The following is a 22,712-nucleotide window of genomic DNA, read 5'->3' as shown; positions in this document are numbered from 1 at the left end:
GACCCCTTTAACAAGATGAACAACAGTGAGGGGTTTCTGATCCAGTTGATAACTTTACACCTTAGGCTCTGTGAGGACTTCCACAAAGCAATGATTGTAAAAGAGTTTTTCTTGTTCTATATAAGTTCAATGAAGACCCCTCACTGTAGGTTTTGAGTAGGTTCATGTGTTCTTTTTACCCCAGCATTACGCGTAAACCTGCACACAGCACACTGTATCATCAAACTTGGAAGAAACCACTGTTACACCACCAATGCAAACATTACTTTTCAAAGCCGTTTGTGTTCTGTTCTTTCTTCTAACTTCATTATCAAACAGTTTGGTGCCCATTTGGAAGACGGTAAACCATCTGGTGAAACAGTCCTGGCATACAGCAAGCACTCAGGTACTACTGCACAAGTAATATCTTAGCAAAATGGGTGTTCATTAAGTAAACCTTCAACAGAGTTTGGTTGGTTTGATAAATTATAATCCATGAGCCAAAGTCCTTAAATGTTAATGCTCCACAGAGTTCTGCTGCTGGTAAGCTTTGGTTTTCTTGCTAAATCTTCTCATTGGGCCTCTTTATCCACGTGCCTGACTTCCACCTGGCACTGGAGCAACACCTCAGGCCCAGGCATCTTGCCAAACTCTGGAATCTTATTTCCAATTTCTCCTAGACATTGTAACTTAAATTTCCCACAAGCACCCCAAACTCCACTTGTCCAAAGCTGAATTCATCATCTTCTCCCAGTTTCTACCCTGGTAAATGACTCTGAGGCACCATCTGAGCATCATCTGAGACTTCTCTTTCCTCATCCCCCACATCCAGTGGATTGCTAATTCCTATTGATTTTACTACACAGACATCTCTCAAAGCTGTCCCCCTCCTCTCCACCCCTACATATTCCAACCTAATTCAGGCCCTAATAATCTTGCCCTGAGACAACCTTTCAAGTCTCTATAATGGTTCTCCATACCTTAGATCTACTCTTATGAACTAACACCCCTTCTCCACCCTTGAACCTACGGCCACCAAATCAGATCTCTGCTTAAAACCTTTCACTGGTATCTTATCATTTCTATTAACCTAGAAGTGGTGTGAACATGCAATCTGTTGTCTGACCTGGCACCCTTTTGAAAGGGAACAGTGGCATTGTTGTATAATCATTCTGGTGTAACCAACAAACTGAGCCTGTCCTGGGCAAGTCCACACATAAGCCCCACCCCCAAATCTCTGGCCACATCCCCCCATCCCACTCCCCAATCTTCAGCACCTCCACACTCCCCACCTTTAGCACCTCCACACCCCTTTTCGTTTCTTGTACAAACTGTCTCCCTCTCTTGAACTCTGTTCCCCTCTAGGCACAGTCCTATTTATCATTCAGACTTGCCTAAACATCACCTCCCCTGAAAAGCTTTCTCTAAACCCTCCTGGCCAAATTGATTACATAGTCCCACGTGCCAACACTGGGACATGAACTGGGCTTATTCCTGCCATGGGACCTGGCTCCCTGCAGTGCGTACATAATATGCATCTGCCTTCCCTCCTAGGAGCTCCTGTAAGAGTGTCTATGTCTTGTTCATCTTTATCTCTCCAGCATCTATGATGTGATTACAGGTCTGCACCCAGCAGGTTTTTCTCGTGTCATTTCTCAATCATGCCTTACATTTAACAAAAATGTTTTTGCCTGAGCTAATTCAGTATAATTAATGAAAAATTTAAAAATGAGACAGAATGAGGTAAGTAGCAGTCAGTAGCCCCAATGCCAGTCCTGTATATCATAGACCACATTCCAATTTAAGTACTTTCTTTTTAAAAGGAGAGCTTTGAGATTATAGAATCTGAGCTTATGGCAGAACCCCCATAGGAGATCATGAAAACAGGCATGGAGATAAACCAACATTATGCTAGTTCCACGAAATTCTTGAGGCTTCTTGTATAAAATAGTCCTTTTTTTTTTTTTTTTTTTTTTTTTTTCCTGAGACAAGGTTTCACTCTGTCACCCAAGCTGGAGTGCAGTGGCATGATTTCAGCTCACTGCAACCTCCACTTCCCGGGCTCAGGCAATCCTCCCACCTCAGCCTCCCAAGTAGCTGACAATACAAGTGTGTGCCACCACACCTGGTTAAGTTTTGTATTTTTTGTAGAGATGGTGTTTCACCATGTTAACCAGGCTGGTCTCAAACTCCTGAGCTCAAGTGATCTGCCTGCCTCAGCCTCCCAAATTGCTGGGATTACAGGTGTGAGACACCACGCCTGGCCATAAAATCAATGTTAAGATCAAACAAACCTGCTAAGTATATAAGATGGTCCTGGGGCAGGGGTAGGGGAAATGACTGGTATCTTCTTGCTGTGACAATAGGAACATGGAAATGAAAATCCCACTAACATACCTTCATATAGTACTTTATAGTTTGCAAAGTACTTCCCTATATATTATATCATCTGACCTTCAAGACAACCCCGTGAGACAGACTGAGGATCAGCCAACATTTCCTGAGCTTTGACAATGCCTCCAGGAACCCAGGACAATGCCCTTTTCACAGTCCAAAACACACTGTGCAGGCCTGACCTTATGCTGCTTTTCCATGAAGGCTTTCAGCATCCAAGATGGGAACCAGAACTCCAAATGTTCCACCAGCCAACCTGTCATTTTATGGCTGGGCATAATCTAACGTGGCTTCCAGGAGTGAGGCCAACCTAGGGACATGCTCGCAGTGCCAGGCCCAGGTTGCTGTCACAGCTGTGGCAGGCACATGGTGGGGGTGGTGGGGGGTGGTAGGGCGGCGGGCTCCATTTCCTTCTTTCTTATCACAAACAGAGAGGCAGCCATCACGTCCTCTGCATGTGACAAGGGAGCTGTGTTTTAAAGGCAGCAGCAACGTGCAAGCTTAAGCTGAGCCCCAGTCTAGGAGCCAAACTGAAAAAACAATGCACCCACAGAGACACAGAGAACAGATCTGGGGTTCCTAAAATATATCCCACCCATAGATTTCAACATTAAAATTTCAGCATTAAAAGTCTATTTCTCATGGATAAAGCAGCTCTTCCAGCATCTTTTAAAATATGCAAACACACCTAAGAGGAGTAGAGTACTATGACATCAATCTCTATCACTTTAGTGTGAATTAGCCTATGAATTCACTGTCTTCCTTATCAGCAACTCTTTCTGGACAGGGACCACTGGGCTTCTTGCTGCAGTAAGAGACAACTGTCGGCAGACAGAAAGGACTAGCTTAAAGCAAAGATGGAATTACCAAAGATAAACTCAATTCATCTCACAATTTCACCCAGGGTCAGCTCTGAAAGAAACAATTGCAATGACCTAGTAAGAACTCAGCCCCAGTATGACTTACCATTTCATTCTTCTTATCACTGAAACTAATAAATAAATACAATGAGAACAACCAGATGTATTTGGTAAGCATTTAGTCCTAGAGAGTTGGCACGGCTCTAAAAAAGTCATGTAATGATTATGGCACAATCCGACCTGGTCTAACATGCATCTCCTTACTTCACTGGCCCCTTGTAACTTCATGCAGAGAGGTGATTCAGCTCATTCAGAATCTTACCCACTCCTCCTCCTGGCCTCTTTCTCACTGTTGTGTTTCTTTCTACCATAGTTGATCCATGTTCCATGTGCATGATGAGAATGTTTTATCAACAATGTTCCATAATACTACATTCATTTTATTTGACTAGGCTAGGAACAAACTCATTTTTCTCTGTACGTAAAAGATACCAAGCAAAGCAAGAAGACCTTAGAGCAGGCAGAACACCCCCCAAACTGTAACCTGGACAGTTGTTTTTTATGACAAGTATTTCAGGTTTCTGCTAAATCCAGGTTTGTGCAAAAAGACAAGATTTAATAATGGAGACAATATATTGAAAAACTTTAACATTAAAACAATTCACCCACATGAATGGGAATGGTTGGCTGAAAGGAACGGAGAAAACTATTTATCAAAGAAAGTGTAACCCAATTTTGCAAAATGCCTATACCAAACATACAAACCATTAAGCCACATGCTTAAAAATCTTCATGAGGTTTGAGTAATAGCGAAGTAGCTTGATATGGACCAACCCTCCAAACAAACTATTAAAATACCTGGAAAATATATTTTAAAACAACTAGTTGATGTGAGAGAACAACCAAAAACATGCACAAACAAGAGAGAATTTGAACGTGAAAGAGGGAAACTGCATTAGGTGAGACCCACATTTGTAGGGCTTTTCTCCAGATTATTCCCCAGGGTGTGCAGGGTTGGGTAAATAGAACTCAATATGGAACCACAGTTTTATTGGCTTGAAAACAGAATAGACAAAATTCAAGACTACCAGATGACTGGATATTGAGGAAAGAAAGCCTGGAAAGATGGGGCCACAGAAAGAAGAACCTCCACGTATGTAAACTCTTCAAGTCCTCACATCTTCCTAAACTGTGCATGTGCAAGGGAAACTCTAAGAGGTCCAGATAGGAGCAAGAGCTAGAATGCTGAAAGATAGGAACTGAGATTTCAGCTGTTTCCCACCCATAGGAGAAAGAGAAGTTTGAGTGCCATAAAATTAAAGGGCTTAAAACACCTTGGGATTTCTACCAAAACCTCATACTGGCTATGGCTTATGAGCAAAGACTATGTCCAAGGACGATAACTGACTAATGTGACTATAGATAGGTTTAAAGATACTCAGGATTATCAAGTGTCAATTCCCCTCTAACTGATCTATAGGTCCAACACTACTTCAATTCAAAATATAGCAGGATTTTGTCTGGAAATATATAAGCTGATTCTAAAACTGACATCAAAATGCAAAATACCAAGAATAGCTAAAATAACCTTAAACATACAAAAAAGAACAAAGTTAGAGGGCTCATACTATGTAACCACAAGACTCACTATAAGGCAACAGTAATGAGAAACAACGTAATACTGGCATAACGATGGACAAATAGATCAACAGAACAGAACAGATAATCCAGAAACAGACCCACATTATATGGTCAACTGATTTTCAACAAAGGTTCCAGGGTGATTCAAGTGGTCGGGGGAGACTTTCCAATAAATGGTGCTAGAACAACTGCATTACTGTATTGAAAATAAAATGTTTCAACTCCTCTGTCGCATCATACACAAATATTAAGAAGGCACACAGACCTAAACAGAAAACCTAAAACTATTTGCTTCTTTAAAAAAAAAAAAAAAAAAAAAAAAAAAAACCGGAGAATATCTCTGAGACCCTATGGCAGAGAGATCTCTTAGGACATATAACATACGAACTACAAAAGATGAGATTAATAAATTGAACTTCCTAGAAATTTAAAACTTTTGCTCAAAGACACCATTAAGAAAATGAAAAGGCAAGCCACAGACTGGGAATAAGTAATCACAACACATATTTCTCACAAAGGGCTCATATCCAGAAAACAAGAACTCCTCTAAATCGATAATAAAAAGACAAATCCAATTTTATAAAATAGGACAAAAGACTGGAACTGAAAATCATCAAAAAAACAAACAAATGGCCAATAAGCACATGAGAAAGTGCTCAACATCAGGGAAATGCAAATTTAACCCACAGGATATAATTTCATACCCACTAGAATGTCTACGATGAAAAGCAACAGCCATAGAAAGTGTTAATGAGGATATGGAGTAATTGAAACTCTCATACATTGCTGGTGGGAGTGTAATAAAACCACTTTGGAAACCATGTGGAAATTTCTTCTGAAGTTACACATACACATACTTTATTATCCAGCAATTCAACCCCTATATAATCACCCAAGAGAAACAAAAGTGTTACGTCCAGGAAAATTTATGTGTAAGAAGGTTAATAAAGGTATTATTCATAATAGACAACAGTAGGAAAAACCCCAAAAGTCCACTAAGAGGAGAATGGGTAAACAAATGGGTGCCACATTTATATAACGGGATACTACTCAGAAATAAAATGAAAAAAATACTGATGTACACAATGATATGAATCTTCTAGAAAGCATGCTGAGTGAAAGAAACCAGACATAAAAGAGAACATATTGTATAATTCCATGTAAATGAACTTCTAGAGTAGGTAAAACTAACCTGTGGTGAAATAAAGCACTTTACGTATTGCCGTTGGTAGCCGGGGATTGAAAAAGGGTACAGGGAAATGTTCACAATAATGGAAATGTCCTGTATCTTGGATTGGGGTGCTGATTATGCAGTTGTATGCATTTGTCAAAATTCAAATTGTTCACTTCTGATCTATCAGTTCACCCCCATATAAATTTTACCTCAATTAAAAAAAAAATTGGATAGGGGAGTAGGGAGTATGGTAGCCAGAGATGAGGAACAGAATCCCCTACAGGTCACAAATGAGATCGAGATTAAAAAGAAGATAACTGGATCCCTAAATTTCTTTCAGAGACATGCACGGGCAAACTAAAAGGTTGGCACAAAACCAAAGATGTAAAGTAGAGTTCCACAGTCATGAACCAAAAAGACGCAAAAACCATTCAGCTACAATGACACTGAATAAAAACAAAAACTCAGTGAGTGTGTTAAATGAAACGTGAGATTGCCAGATTTAGCAAATATATTTAATTTGGCAACCTGAACCAACAGATTACTGGGCAACAAAATACTAGCCAGCCCAACTTAAGAAAGTGATTTTTTTAAGCATCTCTTACAACAGGCTCTTTTTTACAATTTCCATGATAGAAATTCCTACTGAGTATAAACCAGGATTACGTATTACATATATTCTGGAAACTACCCAAAACTCATTCTTACCTTCAGTGAAACTCCCTGTAAGGGCTATTACCACGAATACTTTGCCTTCTGGCTCGAGATCCACCTAGAAAGAGAAAAAAAAATTATATTTTAGTATTAAAATATTTTTTGTGGGCCTTAAACAATTAATCAAAGAGAGACCTAATGTGTAAATCACAGCTACAAATCAAATAAATCTAAGTCTTTCATTAAACAGTAGTGAGGCAGGGAAACAAGTGACAGCTCAAAAAACTGTAAAGATTGAAAAGCAAATCTAAAAGAAACCACATTTTTTCAGAGTTTCCTTCCTCTTAAATTTTATTCTCTCCCATTTTTGGCTTGTCATAATATACAGCGGTACATCCATATACTTGGTAATTGTTTTTGAGACCTCCATATCTTATGCATATGGCATATAAGAGCAGCATTTTACTAAACCACATGGCAAGAATATGAAATAGAGAAATAATGGTAACATAAAAGGTAATGAACACATGTGGCTTGGTCAACTGCAAATCTTTAGTTTTATAGAATAAAATGTATAAAGAGTCTCTGCTACATTTTTCCACCAAAGTCTAGTCAATCTTAAGGAAGCACTGGGGAAGGAAGTTTAGGAACCTTGAACTCACTACTTTTTTTTTTTTTTTTTTGAGAGAGGTAGTTTCACTTTGTTGCCCAGGTTGGAGTGCAGCGGCATGATCTCAGCTCACTGCAACCTCCGCCTCCTGGGTTCAAGAAATTCTCCTGCCTCAGCCTCCCGAGTAGCTGGGATTACAGGTGTGTGCCACCACATCTCATCAGTTTTTGTATTTTTTAGTAGAGATGGGGTTTTACCACGTTGGCCAGGCTGGTCTCGAACTCCTGACTTCAAATGATCCTCCTGCCTCAGCCTCCCAAAGTGCTGGGATTACAGGCGTGAGACACTGCGTCGGGGCTGCTACTCTTGACTAGTCACGGGAGTATCAACATACCTTGAAGTTACCTATCAGCTGAAATATCAAGACATGCATTCTGCAAGCAATGCAGCTTGAAGTCTTTTCATGTGGTCTCGTCCTCTGCATATAGTCCAGTTTCCTGAAGACCCCATGCAGCATGGTGCCCAGGATGAACAGCACCCTCTGGCTCTGTTCTGATCACCACTAGCTGAGGTGGATGGACTCCCCTCTTCCTACCAGATGCTAACTTCACTATCCATGAACACCTCTAGGCCTTGCATTGTGAGGCTCTTGTGGACTCAAATACATGAATTTACAATTGTCCTTAAATAAATCTTTCCAGATTCTGCCCATGGCTCCATTTTTATTTTATTTTTCTCTTTTTTTGGCTGTGGTTCCATTTCTGCCTTTGACCTTCCATCTGAAGAGAAGCCTGACATATAGAGAAGCTTGAGTAGAGATACGAGTGATCATTTTTGGTCGAATATTAAATTTAAATAAGCTGCAAATAAGTCACCTGGTACAGTGGAAAGCGCCCCCTACTAGACCAGGCCAAGAACTCTAGTCTGATTCTGTCACAGCTGGTTCTGGACACTGAGCAAGGTCCTTTACCACACTGAGCCTCACTCTTCCAATCTGAAAAGTCCATGGCATCATTATTTAGCATTTCTTCTCTTTTCTTTTTTTTTTTTGAGCCAGGGTCTCACTGTCTCCCAGGCTGGAGTGCAGTGGCACAATCATAGCTCACTGCAGCTTCAAACGCCTGGCCTCAAGCGATCTTCCTGCCTCAGCCTCCCAGGTAGCTAGGACTATAGACATATGCCACCATGCCCAGCTTGCTTGCTTATCTAGGTATGTATGTATGTATGTATGTATGTATGTATGTATGTATGGAAGTATGTATGTATGTAGAGACAAGGTCTCACTATGCTGCCCAGTCTAAACTCTTAGGCTCAAGCAATCCTCCCACCTCAGTCTCCCAAAGCACTGGGATTACAGGTGTGAGCCACTGCAGTTGGTGTTGGCCTAGCATTTCTAACACAGCCTCCACATACGATCTCAAAGATTTTTTTTTTGTTTTTTGTTTTTTTGTTTCTTTGTTTTTAAGACAGAGTCTCCCTCTGTCATCCAGGCTGGACTGCAATGATGCAATCATGACTCATTGTACCCTTGACCTCCCAGGCTCAATTGATCTTCTTGCCTCAGCCTTTCAAGTAGCTGGGACCACAGGCACATGCCATCACGCCTGGTTTAGAGAGGCATGTTGCTCAGGCTGGTCTCGAACTCCTGAGACCAGGCAACCTGCCCACCTCGGCCTCCCAGAGTGCTGGGATTGTACAGCACTCCAGAGTGCTGTATGCTGGGATCATACAGGCAAGAGCCACTATGCCGAGCCAATCTCAAAGATTCTTAACAGTACTACTTACTTTTTTTTTTTTAATTGTATCTACCCATGACAAAGCCCCCCAAAATGCACTGGACTTACCCCAGGTCACCACCACACCCTGATTATATACTTTTTCAAAATAAAAGATGCCTGCTTTGTTCAGATTCAGAAAGCTTAACCTGCATAACAACCTATTCTTACAACCCTCCCTTTTGCTGCATAAAACCTGTTACCAATGTGGCTACCACACTATAAATCACCTCCCTGTTCAAATCAGCTACTTGCATCATGACTACTGTTAACAATATCCTCTTAACTATCTTAACACCACTTGTGAACTTTTATAGAACAGCTCTGAAAATAGAGCTCTCAAGAGAGATGACTAAACAGGATATCAGCCTCTAATTGTCTCCACTCTCTGCCTTGACTTGTTTCAAGTCAAAAATATGTTATTTTTAAAAGCCACTCCCTCATCTTCAATATAAAGGCCTGCCAGAGAATACATACATACACATACATTTGACCTCACAACATAAACTACTGCTGGCACAGGCACAGTTGCTGCCTGGCCGCCTCCGCCATCCTGCAGCCCGCCATCCTGCAGCCGCCATCCTGCAGCCCACAGCCAGCCCGTAAACTCCCTTCAACTCTTCCCCGAGGGCCCACAAAGGCCTTTCCATCTCAAGATGGGTCAGGAGCTACTCTGACAGACAGCAGGAGATTCCACCAGTTAGAAGCAGGAGTTCTCACAAGTAGAACAGGTTTCCTTCCGCATTTTTGACCCAAGCCACCCATTGTGGTGGAAAAGCCAGATTTAAACACGGTTTTCAAGTGTTGTCCACCTAGGGCAGATGTGGTAAGACACTGGACCTCAGAACAGGGTTTTACAAACTGCAGGTTGAAACTTTTTAAAGACACATGAAAGCAACTTAGTGGGTTGCACACAATAGGGAATTCTTTTTTTTTTTTTTTTTTTTTTTGAGACAAAGTCTCACTCTGTCGCCCAGGCTGGTGTGCAGTGGCATCATCTCAGCTCACTGCAACCTCTGCCTCCCGGGTTCAAGTGATTCTCCTGTCTCAGCCTCCCATGTAGCTAGAACTACAGGCATGTGCCACCACACCTGGCTAATTTTTGTAATTTTAGTACAGATGTGGTTTCGTTGTGCTGGCCAGGCTGGTCTCAAACTTCTGACCTCAAGTGATCTGTCCATCTCAGCCTCCCAAACTGCTGGGATTACAGGTGTGAGCCACCACACCCAGCCCACAACAGGGATTTTAAAGTAGAATAAAAACAGAACAGAAAATATGAACATGCTACAGGTAGTAAGGAAAAGTACTGCTTCATGCAACTTTTGTGTGTAGTTTTGTATACATATAAAAGGATATACTGGGTTTTAATGTAAAGATGTATTCCTTACTGTGTCACAGAGAAACAGTTTGAAAAATGTGGCTTTAGAGGTTATTCGTTCCTTCTATACACTGCTGATGGGCTGTTATCATTTATTCATGGCGGATGCTTAGATACCTCCCAGTGTTAACCAACTCATTACCTTAACAGCTGGCCTATTCCATTCCTGTACATCATAGACAGATCTTTCTCTATGAATACAAATGCAGCAAGACCAATAATTTCCACTGATTTACCTTAGTTTCGCCCTCCACAGCTCCAGTGGACACTGTCTCTAGCTAGTACATCCATCCCAGTTTCTGGGAATAACACTTGAGCTTTATTTGAGAACTACCCCTCCCTCACAGGTAGTCCAAATGGCTCATCTGGGATTCTGCCCCTAGCTCCAGAGTGGACATGTGACCAGGCCTAGCAGACCAGAGCACTGACTGAACTCTGCACAGCTGGCCTGGGGCAGGCACATTCCTTCTCTCTGGCTAGCAGTATAATGACAACTCCCTACCCAGTATCAGCATCTACTGGTTCAGGTTTGGGCACAAAAATCCAAGTAGGTCCAACTAGGAATCCTGGATCTACAAAGAAGGGACAAGATCTTGCTTCTGCTAAACTTCAATCCGGAAGGACACAAACTTGGGAGTGTCTGGCACCCGTGTTTGTCCCCTCACTGAGCTACAGAATGAAGCCAACAAAGAGGGGAGAGCTGAGGGACAGAAAGAGAACCGCTCTTCATAACATCATTTAAACCCTTAGATCAAGCCTTGCTTGATTCTTTGGGATTTTTTTGTTATTTTAGCCTACAAATTCCTTTTGTCTTAGCCAGTTTGAGTAGGGGTTTCTATCACTTGCACTCAAAAAACATATCTGAATTGTCAGCCAAAGAGAATAGGTCAAATATTTGACAACAATTATCACATCCCTCTATGCCTTCTAACATCTGTGCTATCTCCTGCAGTCTGCCTCCCTGCCTCCCACCAGCACTGAAACAGCTCCAGCAACTTTTATGACGTCCTACTGTCAGATACAAAGACATGTCTGTCTTCATCTCAGTTGATCTCTGTCTTCCTCTTCATGAATCTCTCGTCCCTTACTTCCAGGACACTACCCTTTCCTGGCCCTCCTCTCACTCCTGAGCCCTGTATTTACCCAGCAGTCCACACCAGAAGCCCAGCTCCTCAGCAGGTACATGCAATCGCTCTCAGATCCCAACACGTCCACTCTCGAAGTCTCTCCTGGATCCACCCCCACTCCACTCCTACTGCCGTGGTTCATCTGGCCTCCCTGAACGGGCTTCTAGCTGCCTTCTATCTCCAGACTACTGTCCTCCAGCTGCTGCCAGTGATATGTTTCAAAAATTAAAATCTGACCATGTGGCTTCCTAACTTAGAAACCGTCAGTGTTTCCTCTCCTGTCCATGATGAGGTCCAAATTCTTTAGCACAGCACATAGCCCTAGACACTATACCCCTTCTTACCTTTCAGCCTAAGCTCTTCCCACCACTACAGCTGCATACACCAGCATCCTCATCTCTTAATTCTTGTACACTCTCCAGGGAGGTATGTTATTTATTCTGAGAGAGCAACCAAACGCATTATGGGTCAAGCAGCACACTGGGGAATATAGTCAAAATTATGAAAATTACACATTACTCATCTGTAGCTTATTGCCTAGTGATTTGGGGTATGTGATCTTTCTGGCTGGAAACTCCTTTCTTCCTTTTCATACTTGTCAGACTCCAATTTGTCCATCAATTCAAGACCCACCTGTATAGGGGGACCTTCCCAGACCTCTTTCAGACAGGTGGGCAACTCCACACCTGTTATGAAGACTACTGCTGGAACCCACATCATGTTGTAGTCATTATGCCCTGTCCCCAAAGGAGACCCTACCTTGCATATAAGGGGACACAAAATGGTTTGTGGAACAAATGAGTAAACAAGATAGACATGGGTATCTGAAACTCTCAGCAACTTCATGTAGGACATGATTTTCTCCTCCTTCACCATTCTGGTCAGTTTCCTCCTGACATGCCCCAATTTCTCCATACCCCCATTAAACGGTGAAATCAGCCTGAGTGTGAAATCAACCTGACCTTCACGAGTGAGAGCAAGATTATCACTAACGTTGATCTTCACAGCGACAGTGCCCTTTACCGACGCAGCGAGAATACACGGGGCTCTGAGAGGCCCCAGTGGCCCAGGCTGAGCTTACAATGAACTAAAACCTCTGCATCTTTTCTAGGTGCTATAAGGCTTTGCTTCCCACATCCTGTGCTTGTGCAGTGGTTAGGCTCAAAACCTTCACAAAAACCTAAGTGCTTCATTTTTTTTTTCTGCAATATTTTGGCTTGTTCCAGGTCACAGGGTTCACTGGATGGCAAATCCAGTCAGTTCATTCACTCCCCTTCTCAGTTTTATGGCTCCCCAAATCAGGGCCTCAGGCGACCTATGTCACTGGCTAATGTACTGACAGAGTGTCTAACAGGACAGAGCTGAGGTCAGAGTCTAGGGTAGCCCCACATAGAAATGAACACACTTAGCATTCTTACTCTAACAGTCATTCAAGGAGCAATAAATACACAAACCCCCTCCCCTACAGACCACTTCTCTTGGTAAAAAGAATAACTCCTGGGCCCTTGTTGAAACCCAGATAACAGTAGTCTTTAAAAAAAATGTGATTCTTATACACAAACAGACAAATGAACAAAAGTATAAAAACTCAGTGTCAACAAATGGTGCTAGAACAATTGGACATCCATACCCAAAATAATGAATTTCAACCCATACGTTGTAACTTATACCTAAATTTACTCAAAACAGCTCAGAGAACAAAACACAAACACAGTTTCAGCCCTTAGGGTTCTCTATGTTGTTTCTACCACTCTGTTCTACACTTTAGAGTCCCCGAAGCTCTATCCTGTGCCTGGTTCGCAGCAGCCACTCGGGAAAGCATTTCTTGGCTGAATGATTCCCAACATGCACCCTCACAGCCATCTAACCCTTGAGTTCTCATGCCAAGTAACCCCTTCCTCAAAGAGTCATCAGTGTTGAACTCACATGAATCAGCGCTGCCTCAAATACTACACCTCCCTGGCTGAACTTATCCCCTATCTCCCACATTGTGGCTGAGTAATAGCAAAGACAGAGAAGACCTGGATCCTGGTGCTCTGTCCTGACCAGTTTGTGACATCAGGAAGGCCATTCAACCTCTTTTGCCAAAGAACCACAGACAGGGATTAAATATAAGATTCCCAGGCCCCACAGGTGATCTATTGATTTTAAATTTTCTGGGGCAAGGGAATGGGGTCTAGGCATCTGCTGTTTTTAAAAGTTCTGCGGGTGACTGTGATATAGCCAGACCACGGACCAACATCTGGGAAGCCTGAGCTAGATTCTAAGGGGCCAATTCCTGCTTTAAAGGGCTCCAATTCCATGTGTTCTCCTAAAGCTTCCAGTGGTCATCACTGAATCACTAAAACCACTGTTCTTCTGCATTCCCAGGCTTAAAATCCCGGAGCCACTCCAACTCGAGGCACCGTGACCATCTGTTTTTCCTTTTGTTCCCTCCATCACTCTAGGATCCCTGTCACTGCAGGCCTCCTCCCCTCATCCTTTCTCCTGCAGTCATGGGACACCCCACCAGAAACAGCCTTTTCTAAAGTGCTGTTCTCATCAACTTCCCCCTCCAAAGCCTCCGCTGGCTTCCCAGAGTCTTCAGAATAAAACACCCTGCTCCACGTGGCTTTCAGGACCACTTGGGCTCCCCTTTTGCTGCCTTCCCACTAATCTATCCAAACTTCGTTTTCAAAATTCCCTTCCTTCCATTGTCACTTTAGAAAGTTAAAATATAAAAAGAAGAAAAAAATCCCTTTTTAAAACCTGCTCTCCTAGTCAGGCCCGCCTCCTGGCTCTATTACTCAGCCACGCATTTGCTCATGCCATGTTCTCTGCCTGGAAAGCCTGTCTCTCTTCACTGCATCTATCCATCCATTCATTTGAATCTTTACTGAATGACTCCCAGGGCCGGGACAATTGCCAGGTACTCAAGACTCCCCAGAGGACCTCCCAGGGCTGCAGGTTGGATGGATAACCGAGCACAGAAGATGACACAGCTTCAGGAGCAGAAGGAAGAAACTGGTGCCGGGATTTGATATTCACACTGATCCCTCCAGTCTCAAAATTCACATCTCAACTATTATTATCTTAACACTTATCCATACCTTGAACAATTACTTACATTTTCATACATGTATCTCATCACTTGTAATAAGTCTGTAACCTCCATTCCAGCAGGATCTGATACTATGTTCCCAAGGAGCCTAGCAGAGTTCCTTGAACCAAGTAAACACTCAATACATATCTGTTGAGTTGGCCTAAGAACTAAATAAGGTCATCTGACCACCTCAATTTCCTCACCTATAAAAATAGGAATGGTAATATTTACTACAGAATAGTCTTACATGATAGCACTTTGTAAAAAACAAAAGTACTCCAAGATGGCTCCAAGGAATACTGGTGACATATGGATGACAAGGGCTCACTGCTTAGAAATTATACTCTGTTAGCTTGATGTACCCACCGGATCCCCAGCACAGCCACTCCTACACCCTCAGCCAAAGTTTGCTTTTCCTTGGCATCACTTTGCAGGAGTTGGGCAAGTACTTATATCGCTGGCTAAGTCTCCTTGTCCATGAAGCAAGAGTTGTCTAAAAATATTCTAGCTCTAATGTTCCATGATTCTAAACAGGCTTGGGTAAAAGCCTGCACAAAGGACTCAAGAGAAACATTCATTTAATTAACTGGTAATAATTTACAACCATTTCCCTTCACAAAAGCCATTAGAATTGATCACAGACAGGAAACTTCTAGCTACATAACATTCATTTCAGCCTGGAATAAGCAGAGGGATCTAGCATATTAAAAGAAAAAAACAATTTTGGGGGCAAAGGTGGAAGGTTCATCTAGACTCTATGGGTTTTGAGCAAACCTCTGTAATAAAGAAGTTGACAAAATTCAATTCTTGGCTGGATGGCTCTTTTCTATGGCTTTCCTAAGTCTTACTCTAGGGATAAATAATGAACCTAAAAACATGACAAAGCATTTCATGATTCTCTTCCACCTGAAATTATCAAGCTTAAAAATGAGCATTCAAATTCCTAAAGAAAAAAAATTCTAACAGGATTGTACCAATAACCTAACAGGAAAAATAAGGCTGTATTGGTTTTTCTTGTTTTTTGTTTGTTTGTTTGTCTGTTTTGAGACAGAGTCTGGCTCTGTCACCCAGGCTGGAGTGCAGTGGCACAATCACAGCTCCCTGAAACCTCCGTCTCCTGGGCTCAAGTCAACCTCCCAACTCAGTCTCCAGTGTAGCTGGAATTATGGGTGCACACCACCACGCCCAGCTAATTTTTGTATTTTTTATAGAGATGGGTCTCATTATGTTGCCCAGGCTGGTCTCGAACTCCTGAGCTCAAGTGGTCCACCTGCCTCGGCCTCCCAAAGTGCTAAAATTACTGGTGTGAGCTACTGTGCCTGGCTTAGGCTGTGTTTCCAATAATAAAAACAACAGCTATGTCTTTAGCTTGGTCAACTGCTAAGTGTTTGACATATATTATCTCTCACCTTCACCACTTGCAGTGTTAAGTATTATAACCACCATTGCACAGATGGAAAAATGGAGGCTCAGGAAGGTTACTGAATTGGGTGAGGTCACACAAACAGTGAACACCAACATTCAGACGCTGGGAAGATGCCACACTGGTGCCGCACCAGCCTCCCCTGAGGCTGCTCTGACTGCATCTGCCTGAGGTCCATCTGTTGCTCTCTCAGCCTGAAGCATGCCTGCCCTGGCTTCTGGCATATGAGGTCATCACATCACTCATTCCCCTGGGAACCTGGGCAAGACGTGTGCTATCAGCACCTGAGGGTGCTCCCGCCTCACCGCCTCACTGCCAAGGCCACTGGGAGTGGCACCAGCCTGATGTGCTGCTGGAGATTCTCAATGAGGGCCCGAGGCAGGAGCTGCTAAGCAAGTCTGTGCTGGGGCAGGGAAAATGCAGCAGGCAGTTTAGGTGCCATTAGTCAGCTGCCCGGAGAGTCCGAGTCAGCGTCACATGCTGTAGACACACAATGTGTCTCCCCAACGTGGGAAGGGGTTTAAAGGAAAAGAAGTTGCATGAGGCAAATACTACATCCCTGTTAATTTTCTACTTTCACCTCTATAACAATCAGACTAGGTGTTATGTGTCAAAGCATACTAAGAGAAATCACAGATTAAAAACTTCCAGAAAACAATGATGGCAAAAACTGAACAGAAAAGTAGGGCTTGTCAAATCTGACTGGTTTCAAATGAAAGAAAACACTGTCATTACTTTACTGATTAACGCTTTGGTCCACCCTTTACCTGTTCAATCTGGATCCTATGTGAGGTCAGAGAGCAGGTTGGAAAAGAGCCCCAGGCCATGATCACAACTCCGACATTGCCTACCTGCCACTAGGGGAGGTCACCTGGCTTCAGTTTCTCAAAAAGAGTAGACTAAGCCTATCAATCCTTTTCTATCTAATATTCTAAGGTTCCAAGTCCTAAACAGTTTCTGAACTTTACAGAGCAAGTAGACATCTGAAGACTCTCTAAAATACATCTAAAGAAACTCTCTAAAATACATCCTTAAGGCTCACAATAATTCTTCCCCCTCCCAGCTAAACATACTCACATGGTTGCTACAAATTTAAACGTAGAATGACTTCAACTCAGATCCCATTACCCCCAGGTTCTAGCATAGGAAGTGTTATCTTCTGGAAAAAGTAAAACTCTTTTACATTAAAATTAATTTTTCAAAGTTTTTCTGCCCATAGCAAAAATCATAAATAGTCAAGTTGGAGACCTCTGAGGACAAAACTATTTTTTTTTTCTAACAAGGAGATGGCTAAAGGTAGAAATGGTCTACTGTGTGCTATGGTGTTGTGTGTGTGTCTCAATCTTTGATTCCAATATCTGAAGAATCGAAAATGTAAATTAAATGAAGGCTGCCTTAGGCTCTTCAAAATACTCCACTGCAATTCCTCCCACTTAAATTCCCAGGTAATGTAATTCCGTGCTGGAAGGCCTACCTGATACCTCCTCTGTGAATGAGGACAGAGGCTCTGAAGAGACCAAGCCCAGCCCATCAGGTCCAAAGCTTCTGGTGCTCCTAATAGACCAAAAGGAGTGGGGTGAGTTCTCCTGAAGAAGTCAAATGTCCTCTCTGGAAATCAGGAGAGGACTCTTGGTATAGGACCACAGGCAAGACTGCGCTCTCCAGAACTAAGAAGGGGTTGGTTGCGGTGGCTCACATCTGAAATCCCAACACTTTGGGAGGCCAAGGCAGGAGGATCACTTGAGTCCAGGAGTTCAAGATCAGTCTGGGTAACACAGGTAGATTTCATCTCTACAAAAAATAAAAAAGAGCCAGGTGTGGTGGCATGCACCTGTAGTCCCAGCTACTTGGGAGGCTGAGGTGGGAGGATCACTTGAGGCTGGGAGGTCGAGGCTACAATGAACCGCGATTGCACCACTGCACTCCAGCCCAGGTGACAAAGTGAAACCCCATCATAAAACAAAACAAAACAAAAAAGAACTAAGAAGGTACTTTTCTTCTTCTCCGATAAGGCGTCCCTAGGGACCTCATGGCAAAGGAGACCCTGGAGTAAGCAAGGGGAACCACAGAAGAGTAATTGTGCATCCCCTCCATACTGTGTGTCCCCCACATAAAAGAACATTTCAAAAAGGCACTTTCCACATGAGCTTGCCCCTCCTCGTTTCTGCTAAGTAGACCCTTCCAGAAAGGGAGCATACACTGTCCTTACTAGGAAGAGGTACTAAACAGAAGTGACGGGTGTGACCCTGGCTGGAGATGGGGAATATACTCCCTGCAGCCTCACAGCCCCCTTTTTTCTTTCACACCTCTCTGGGTTGCCTACAGACAGTGGTCATCGGCCCCACAAGTGAGCCTCTTTCTTTGCAGGGGAACCCCCACAATAAAGGAAAAATGTCTTAACAAACTGAAGATACCAGGTTAAAAACAAGACATAAACTAACCCAGAAGAATTCTACATTGTTGATTCTCATCATCCATTGTAATGGAGGAAGAAGGCAAAAGCTCCAGCAAAACCAAAACAAGAACTCAAAACTACATATTTAGCATACACAAGCATTTCAAGATGTTTTAGAGACTTGTTTGCTTAATTATTCATTGCTCAGTCTCCAGGCCAACTTTGGAAGACTCTGAATCTGAGGGGGCATTAGAAAATAGATCGAGCCTATGTCTCTATCCCAACAGTTACTCTATGATAACACCTTTACTCCTCTTGGTCTTCTGGAGGGAAGGAGATGAAAGTTCCACAAAAGAGGGAACGTTTGTACAATGCCTAGAAATTCAAGTGATGGTTTTCCTGGTGGACCTGGGGAGGGGAGGCATCTACACAGAGAGGGGGAATGTGCAAATGCACATCTATAATAGGGGTTACAGATGATCAAATGTAAGCTATGTAAATGAGACAAGTCAGAAATAGGGCTGCAGAGGAAAGTGCATCCAATCAATAATGGACTCACTACATGCTGGAAGGCTGGTCCTTATCCCAGGGCAATGGGGAGCCACTGAGGGGTTTCAATCAGCAAAGTTACAAGGTCATACCTACATGTCAGATCCCGATACATGACTGTTGGGATTACAAGGGGAGAGAAACTGGTGGTGGGAATTCATGTTCAAAGCCTATTCCAATGGTCTGAGTGAAAGACAGTGGTTACCTGAGCTAAGTCAGCAGCAGAAGCGATAGAGAGGAGGGGGCAGACAGGAGAAAGACACAGGAGGGAGCAGCAGCTGGATTTTTTGTAACTGATGCAGGTAGGGTGGAGGTGAAAGAGAAGGAGTCAGAATCACAAGGCAATGATGATCCTTGGAGCCATTAACTGAGACAGGGACTCCAAGGGGGAAGCAGAACTGGAGGAAAGACAAAGAGTTCAATATATGACCTTTACCTATGACATCTGAGCATCTACTGGGCTGTCCTTAACAGCTTCTGAAAATTCAGATGTGGGGGCCGGGCGCAGTGGCTCACGCCTGTAATCCCAGCACTTTGGGAGGCCAAGGCAGACGGATCACGAGGTCAGGAGATCGAGACCATCCTGGCTAACACGGTGAAACCCCGTCTCTTCTAAAAATACAAAAAATTAACCAGGTGTGGTGGTGGGCGCCTGTAGTCCCAGTTACTTGGGAGGCTGAGGCAGGAGAATGGCGTGAACCTGGGAGGCGAAGCTTGCGGTGAGCCGAGACTGTGCCACTGCACTCCAGCCTGGGCAACAGAGCAAGATTCTGCCTCAAAAAAAAAAAAAAAAAAAAATTCAGATGGAGAGGGAGGAACACCACAAATTACAACCCAATGTGGTCTCAATTGAACGACGTCAGTGGCAACATCAAAAGCACTATTCAGTGCTGGGTGTGGTGGCTCACATCTGTAATCTCAGTATTTTGGGAGGCCAAGATAGGAAGATCACTTGAGGCCAAAGCTCCAGAACAACCTAAGCAACATAATAAGACCCCATCTCTACAAAAAAATTTAAACATTCGCCGGATGTGGTGGTACATGCTTGTAATCCCAGCTACTTAGGAGGCTGAAGCAGGAGGATCACCTGAGTCCAGCCTAAGTGAGAGAGAGAGATGCTATCTCAAAACAAAAACAACAACAACAACAAAAAACAAGCCCTATACAGATCAAGAGGAGGAGCAATCACTGGGCTAGGGCAAAGCTTTACCTGGGAAGTGAGACCCTGAATTGAGGCCTGAAGGCAAGTTTTAATTAGTGGGAAGTGAGACCATTCTGAGTCAGGAGCACCTTGTGAGAAGAGATAGAACCAATACCAGAACACAAACTTGATCAGTGTCATTGGAGGAATGTCCATATAGGAGTAAGAGAGAAGGCTGGAGGCAAAACGTAGAAAAAGCTACACCCAAAGAACTGTAACCTTAGGTTGCGGGCCAAGGGGAGCCACTAGAGGTTTTTGATTACGTAAAATGATAGAGATTAACATGTAAAAGGAACATTTTGTCTGCTAGATCAATGAACAGAGAGACAGCTATGGTCTAGAAGTATGAACCATTTGCTAAGGGTGAAATCAGTGAAAATTAATAATCATGGGAAGAGAGCAAACAAAAGCAGTGGAAAGCCCAAAGGAGTATGGATTTTGGGGCCTGGGTATCCTAGATTGGGGTCAGCAAACAGCAGCCCAAAGGCAGATGCCAGCTGCTGCCTATTTTTGTAAGTAAAGTTTTACTGAAGCACAGTCACACCCTTTAGTTACATATTATCTACAAGATGAGTAGTTGTGATTGAGACCTCATGGCCCACGAAGACAAAAATATTACTCTCTGGCCCTTTACAGAAAGATCTGCCAATCTCTGTTGCCACTAATCAGCCAGGGAACTCAGGGAAAGAACATGTTTTAAAGGGAAGGAAATGAGTTTAAATTTGGACACAAAAGTACTCAAATAGAAATATCTGGCAAGAAGTTGGAAATAAAGACAAATCATGTAGTTAAACATAGGGCTGGGGTTATGATTCTCAAAAGGTAAACACTAGGTCTAAGAGCTGTAAAACTTTTCAAGAAAGAGCACAGGAAAAGAAGAAAAGAAAAAACAAATTCACTTACGGAGTGAAAGAAAGAACCAGAGAAAATACAATCTAAGAGGTGGGAGGAGTCCCCAAGTTTAACGTCATGGGACATGGAAACAAGCAGCTTCAAAAGAGAGGAGAAGTCAAATGTGCAGATATGGAAGATGAGGTCTTTAAAGGGGAGATGACAGCAGATGACCTGGGAGATAACAGGTAGACTTCTTCCATGATACCCACTCCATCATTCACAGTTCTGTTGGAAAGGTCATCCTTACATTAAGCTAAAACCAATCCATATCCCCATAACTTCCACCTGCAAATTTCATTCCACCTCTAAAATTTACCCTGCCAAGACGGGGAAAGAGAGAGATGTGGAAAACAGCACAGAAGCTGCAAGGAATACGTGGTTTGATTAAATTGTATCTCATTTAAGTGAATTAGAAGGTAAAGCTAGAAATTAGAAGGTAAAGCTAGAAATGCAATGGATGAAAGGTTTGGATGCCAAGTTAAGAACAGAAATTTCATTTCAAATAATTAGGCTAGCAACAGTCCTAAAACAACAGGCTGGAGGACAAACTAGAAGGGTGTAGACTGGGCTGGAGGTGCTGGGCAGAATTAAGAGACTATCTCAGTGGTACAAGTGTGCGGTGGAGGAAGCAGGAGAGAAATATCATGAAAGAAGCTCAGCAGGACTTGGTGGGTAAGGATTAGGGATGATGAAAAGCCCAAAGGCGGCTCTAGCATCTGGAATACTGTAAGACTAAAACTGTAAGAAGTAAGGCAATCCAGAGGGTCAGTTGGTTTGGAATGACTCTGGTTTTTAAAAATATTGATTTGTAGGGAGATTAGAAATGTTTGACAAAAAGACAAATGGGACCTGAAACTTAAAATAAAGGGCTGGGCTGCAGGTAGAGTCATCCACACAGGAATAACTGAACCACAAGACAGCTGACTGACCCCCAAGGAGCAATTGTACAATTCAAAGAGCAAAGAATCAAGGATCAAAGTCATGTTTACAGAATGAGAGAGAGCAGAACTGGCAAAAGAGAAAGAAGAGTGCTGGGAAAGGCACCCTGGCTACCCTGAGCAGAACTCCTTCTGAGTAAGGAAAAGTAAAGCGGCATTATCTCCATTATATTGCAGTCATCTGGGACTGAATTAGGTTTGGACTACTAAAATCCCATTAAAGGCCTTGAGTACCATACCCACCACACTGTGAATAAAATCTTAATGTATTTATGAGTTTTTTTTTCTTTTTTTTTTGAGATAGAATTTCGCTCTTGTTGCTCAGGCTGGAGTGCAGTGGTGTGATCTCGGTTCAATGCAACCTCTGCCTCCTGGGTTCAAGTGATTCTCCTGCCTCAGTCTCCCAAGTAGCTGAGTTTTTAATAAACCTGGCTAATTAAAATTTGCCACACAGGCTTCAAAATGTTCACCTGTCTCATTCTCTCACTTCTCATAAAATCAACTTTTGCCCATGGTATGGTTTGGCTCTGTGTTCCCACCTAAATCTCATCTCGAATTGTAATCCCCTCGTATTGGGAAGGGGCCTGCTGGGAGGTGACTGAATCATGGAAGCAGACTTCCCCTTTGCTGTTCTCATG

The 22,712-nt window shown here is 43.0% G+C and overlaps 1 protein-coding gene across 2 annotated transcripts in view; it reads right to left on the bottom strand.

Moving 5' to 3' along the window:
• Nucleotides 1–22,712, bottom strand: part of PRKCH (protein kinase C eta) — a 231,216-nt gene that overhangs the window by 155,023 nt on the left and 53,481 nt on the right. The window contains exons 1-2 of one of the 2 annotated variants that reach the window (XM_007986897.3): nucleotides 17,572–17,875; nucleotides 6,757–6,820 (exon numbers count right to left, since the gene is read on the bottom strand). In XM_007986897.3, coding sequence (XP_007985088.1) covers nucleotides 6,757–6,820; nucleotides 17,572–17,628 — 121 coding nt within the window. In that variant the 5' untranslated portion in view covers nucleotides 17,629–17,875. Of the gene's footprint in view, nucleotides 1–6,756; nucleotides 6,821–17,571; nucleotides 17,876–22,712 lie in introns of those variants that run through there. The other variant, XM_007986896.3, reaches the window with a different exon arrangement.

The sequence above is a fragment of the Chlorocebus sabaeus genome, chromosome 24 (genome assembly GCF_047675955.1).
Source record: "Chlorocebus sabaeus isolate Y175 chromosome 24, mChlSab1.0.hap1, whole genome shotgun sequence".
Taxonomy (NCBI): Eukaryota; Metazoa; Chordata; class Mammalia; order Primates; family Cercopithecidae; genus Chlorocebus; species Chlorocebus sabaeus.
This window is presented reverse-complemented; position numbering and strand designations above follow the sequence as displayed.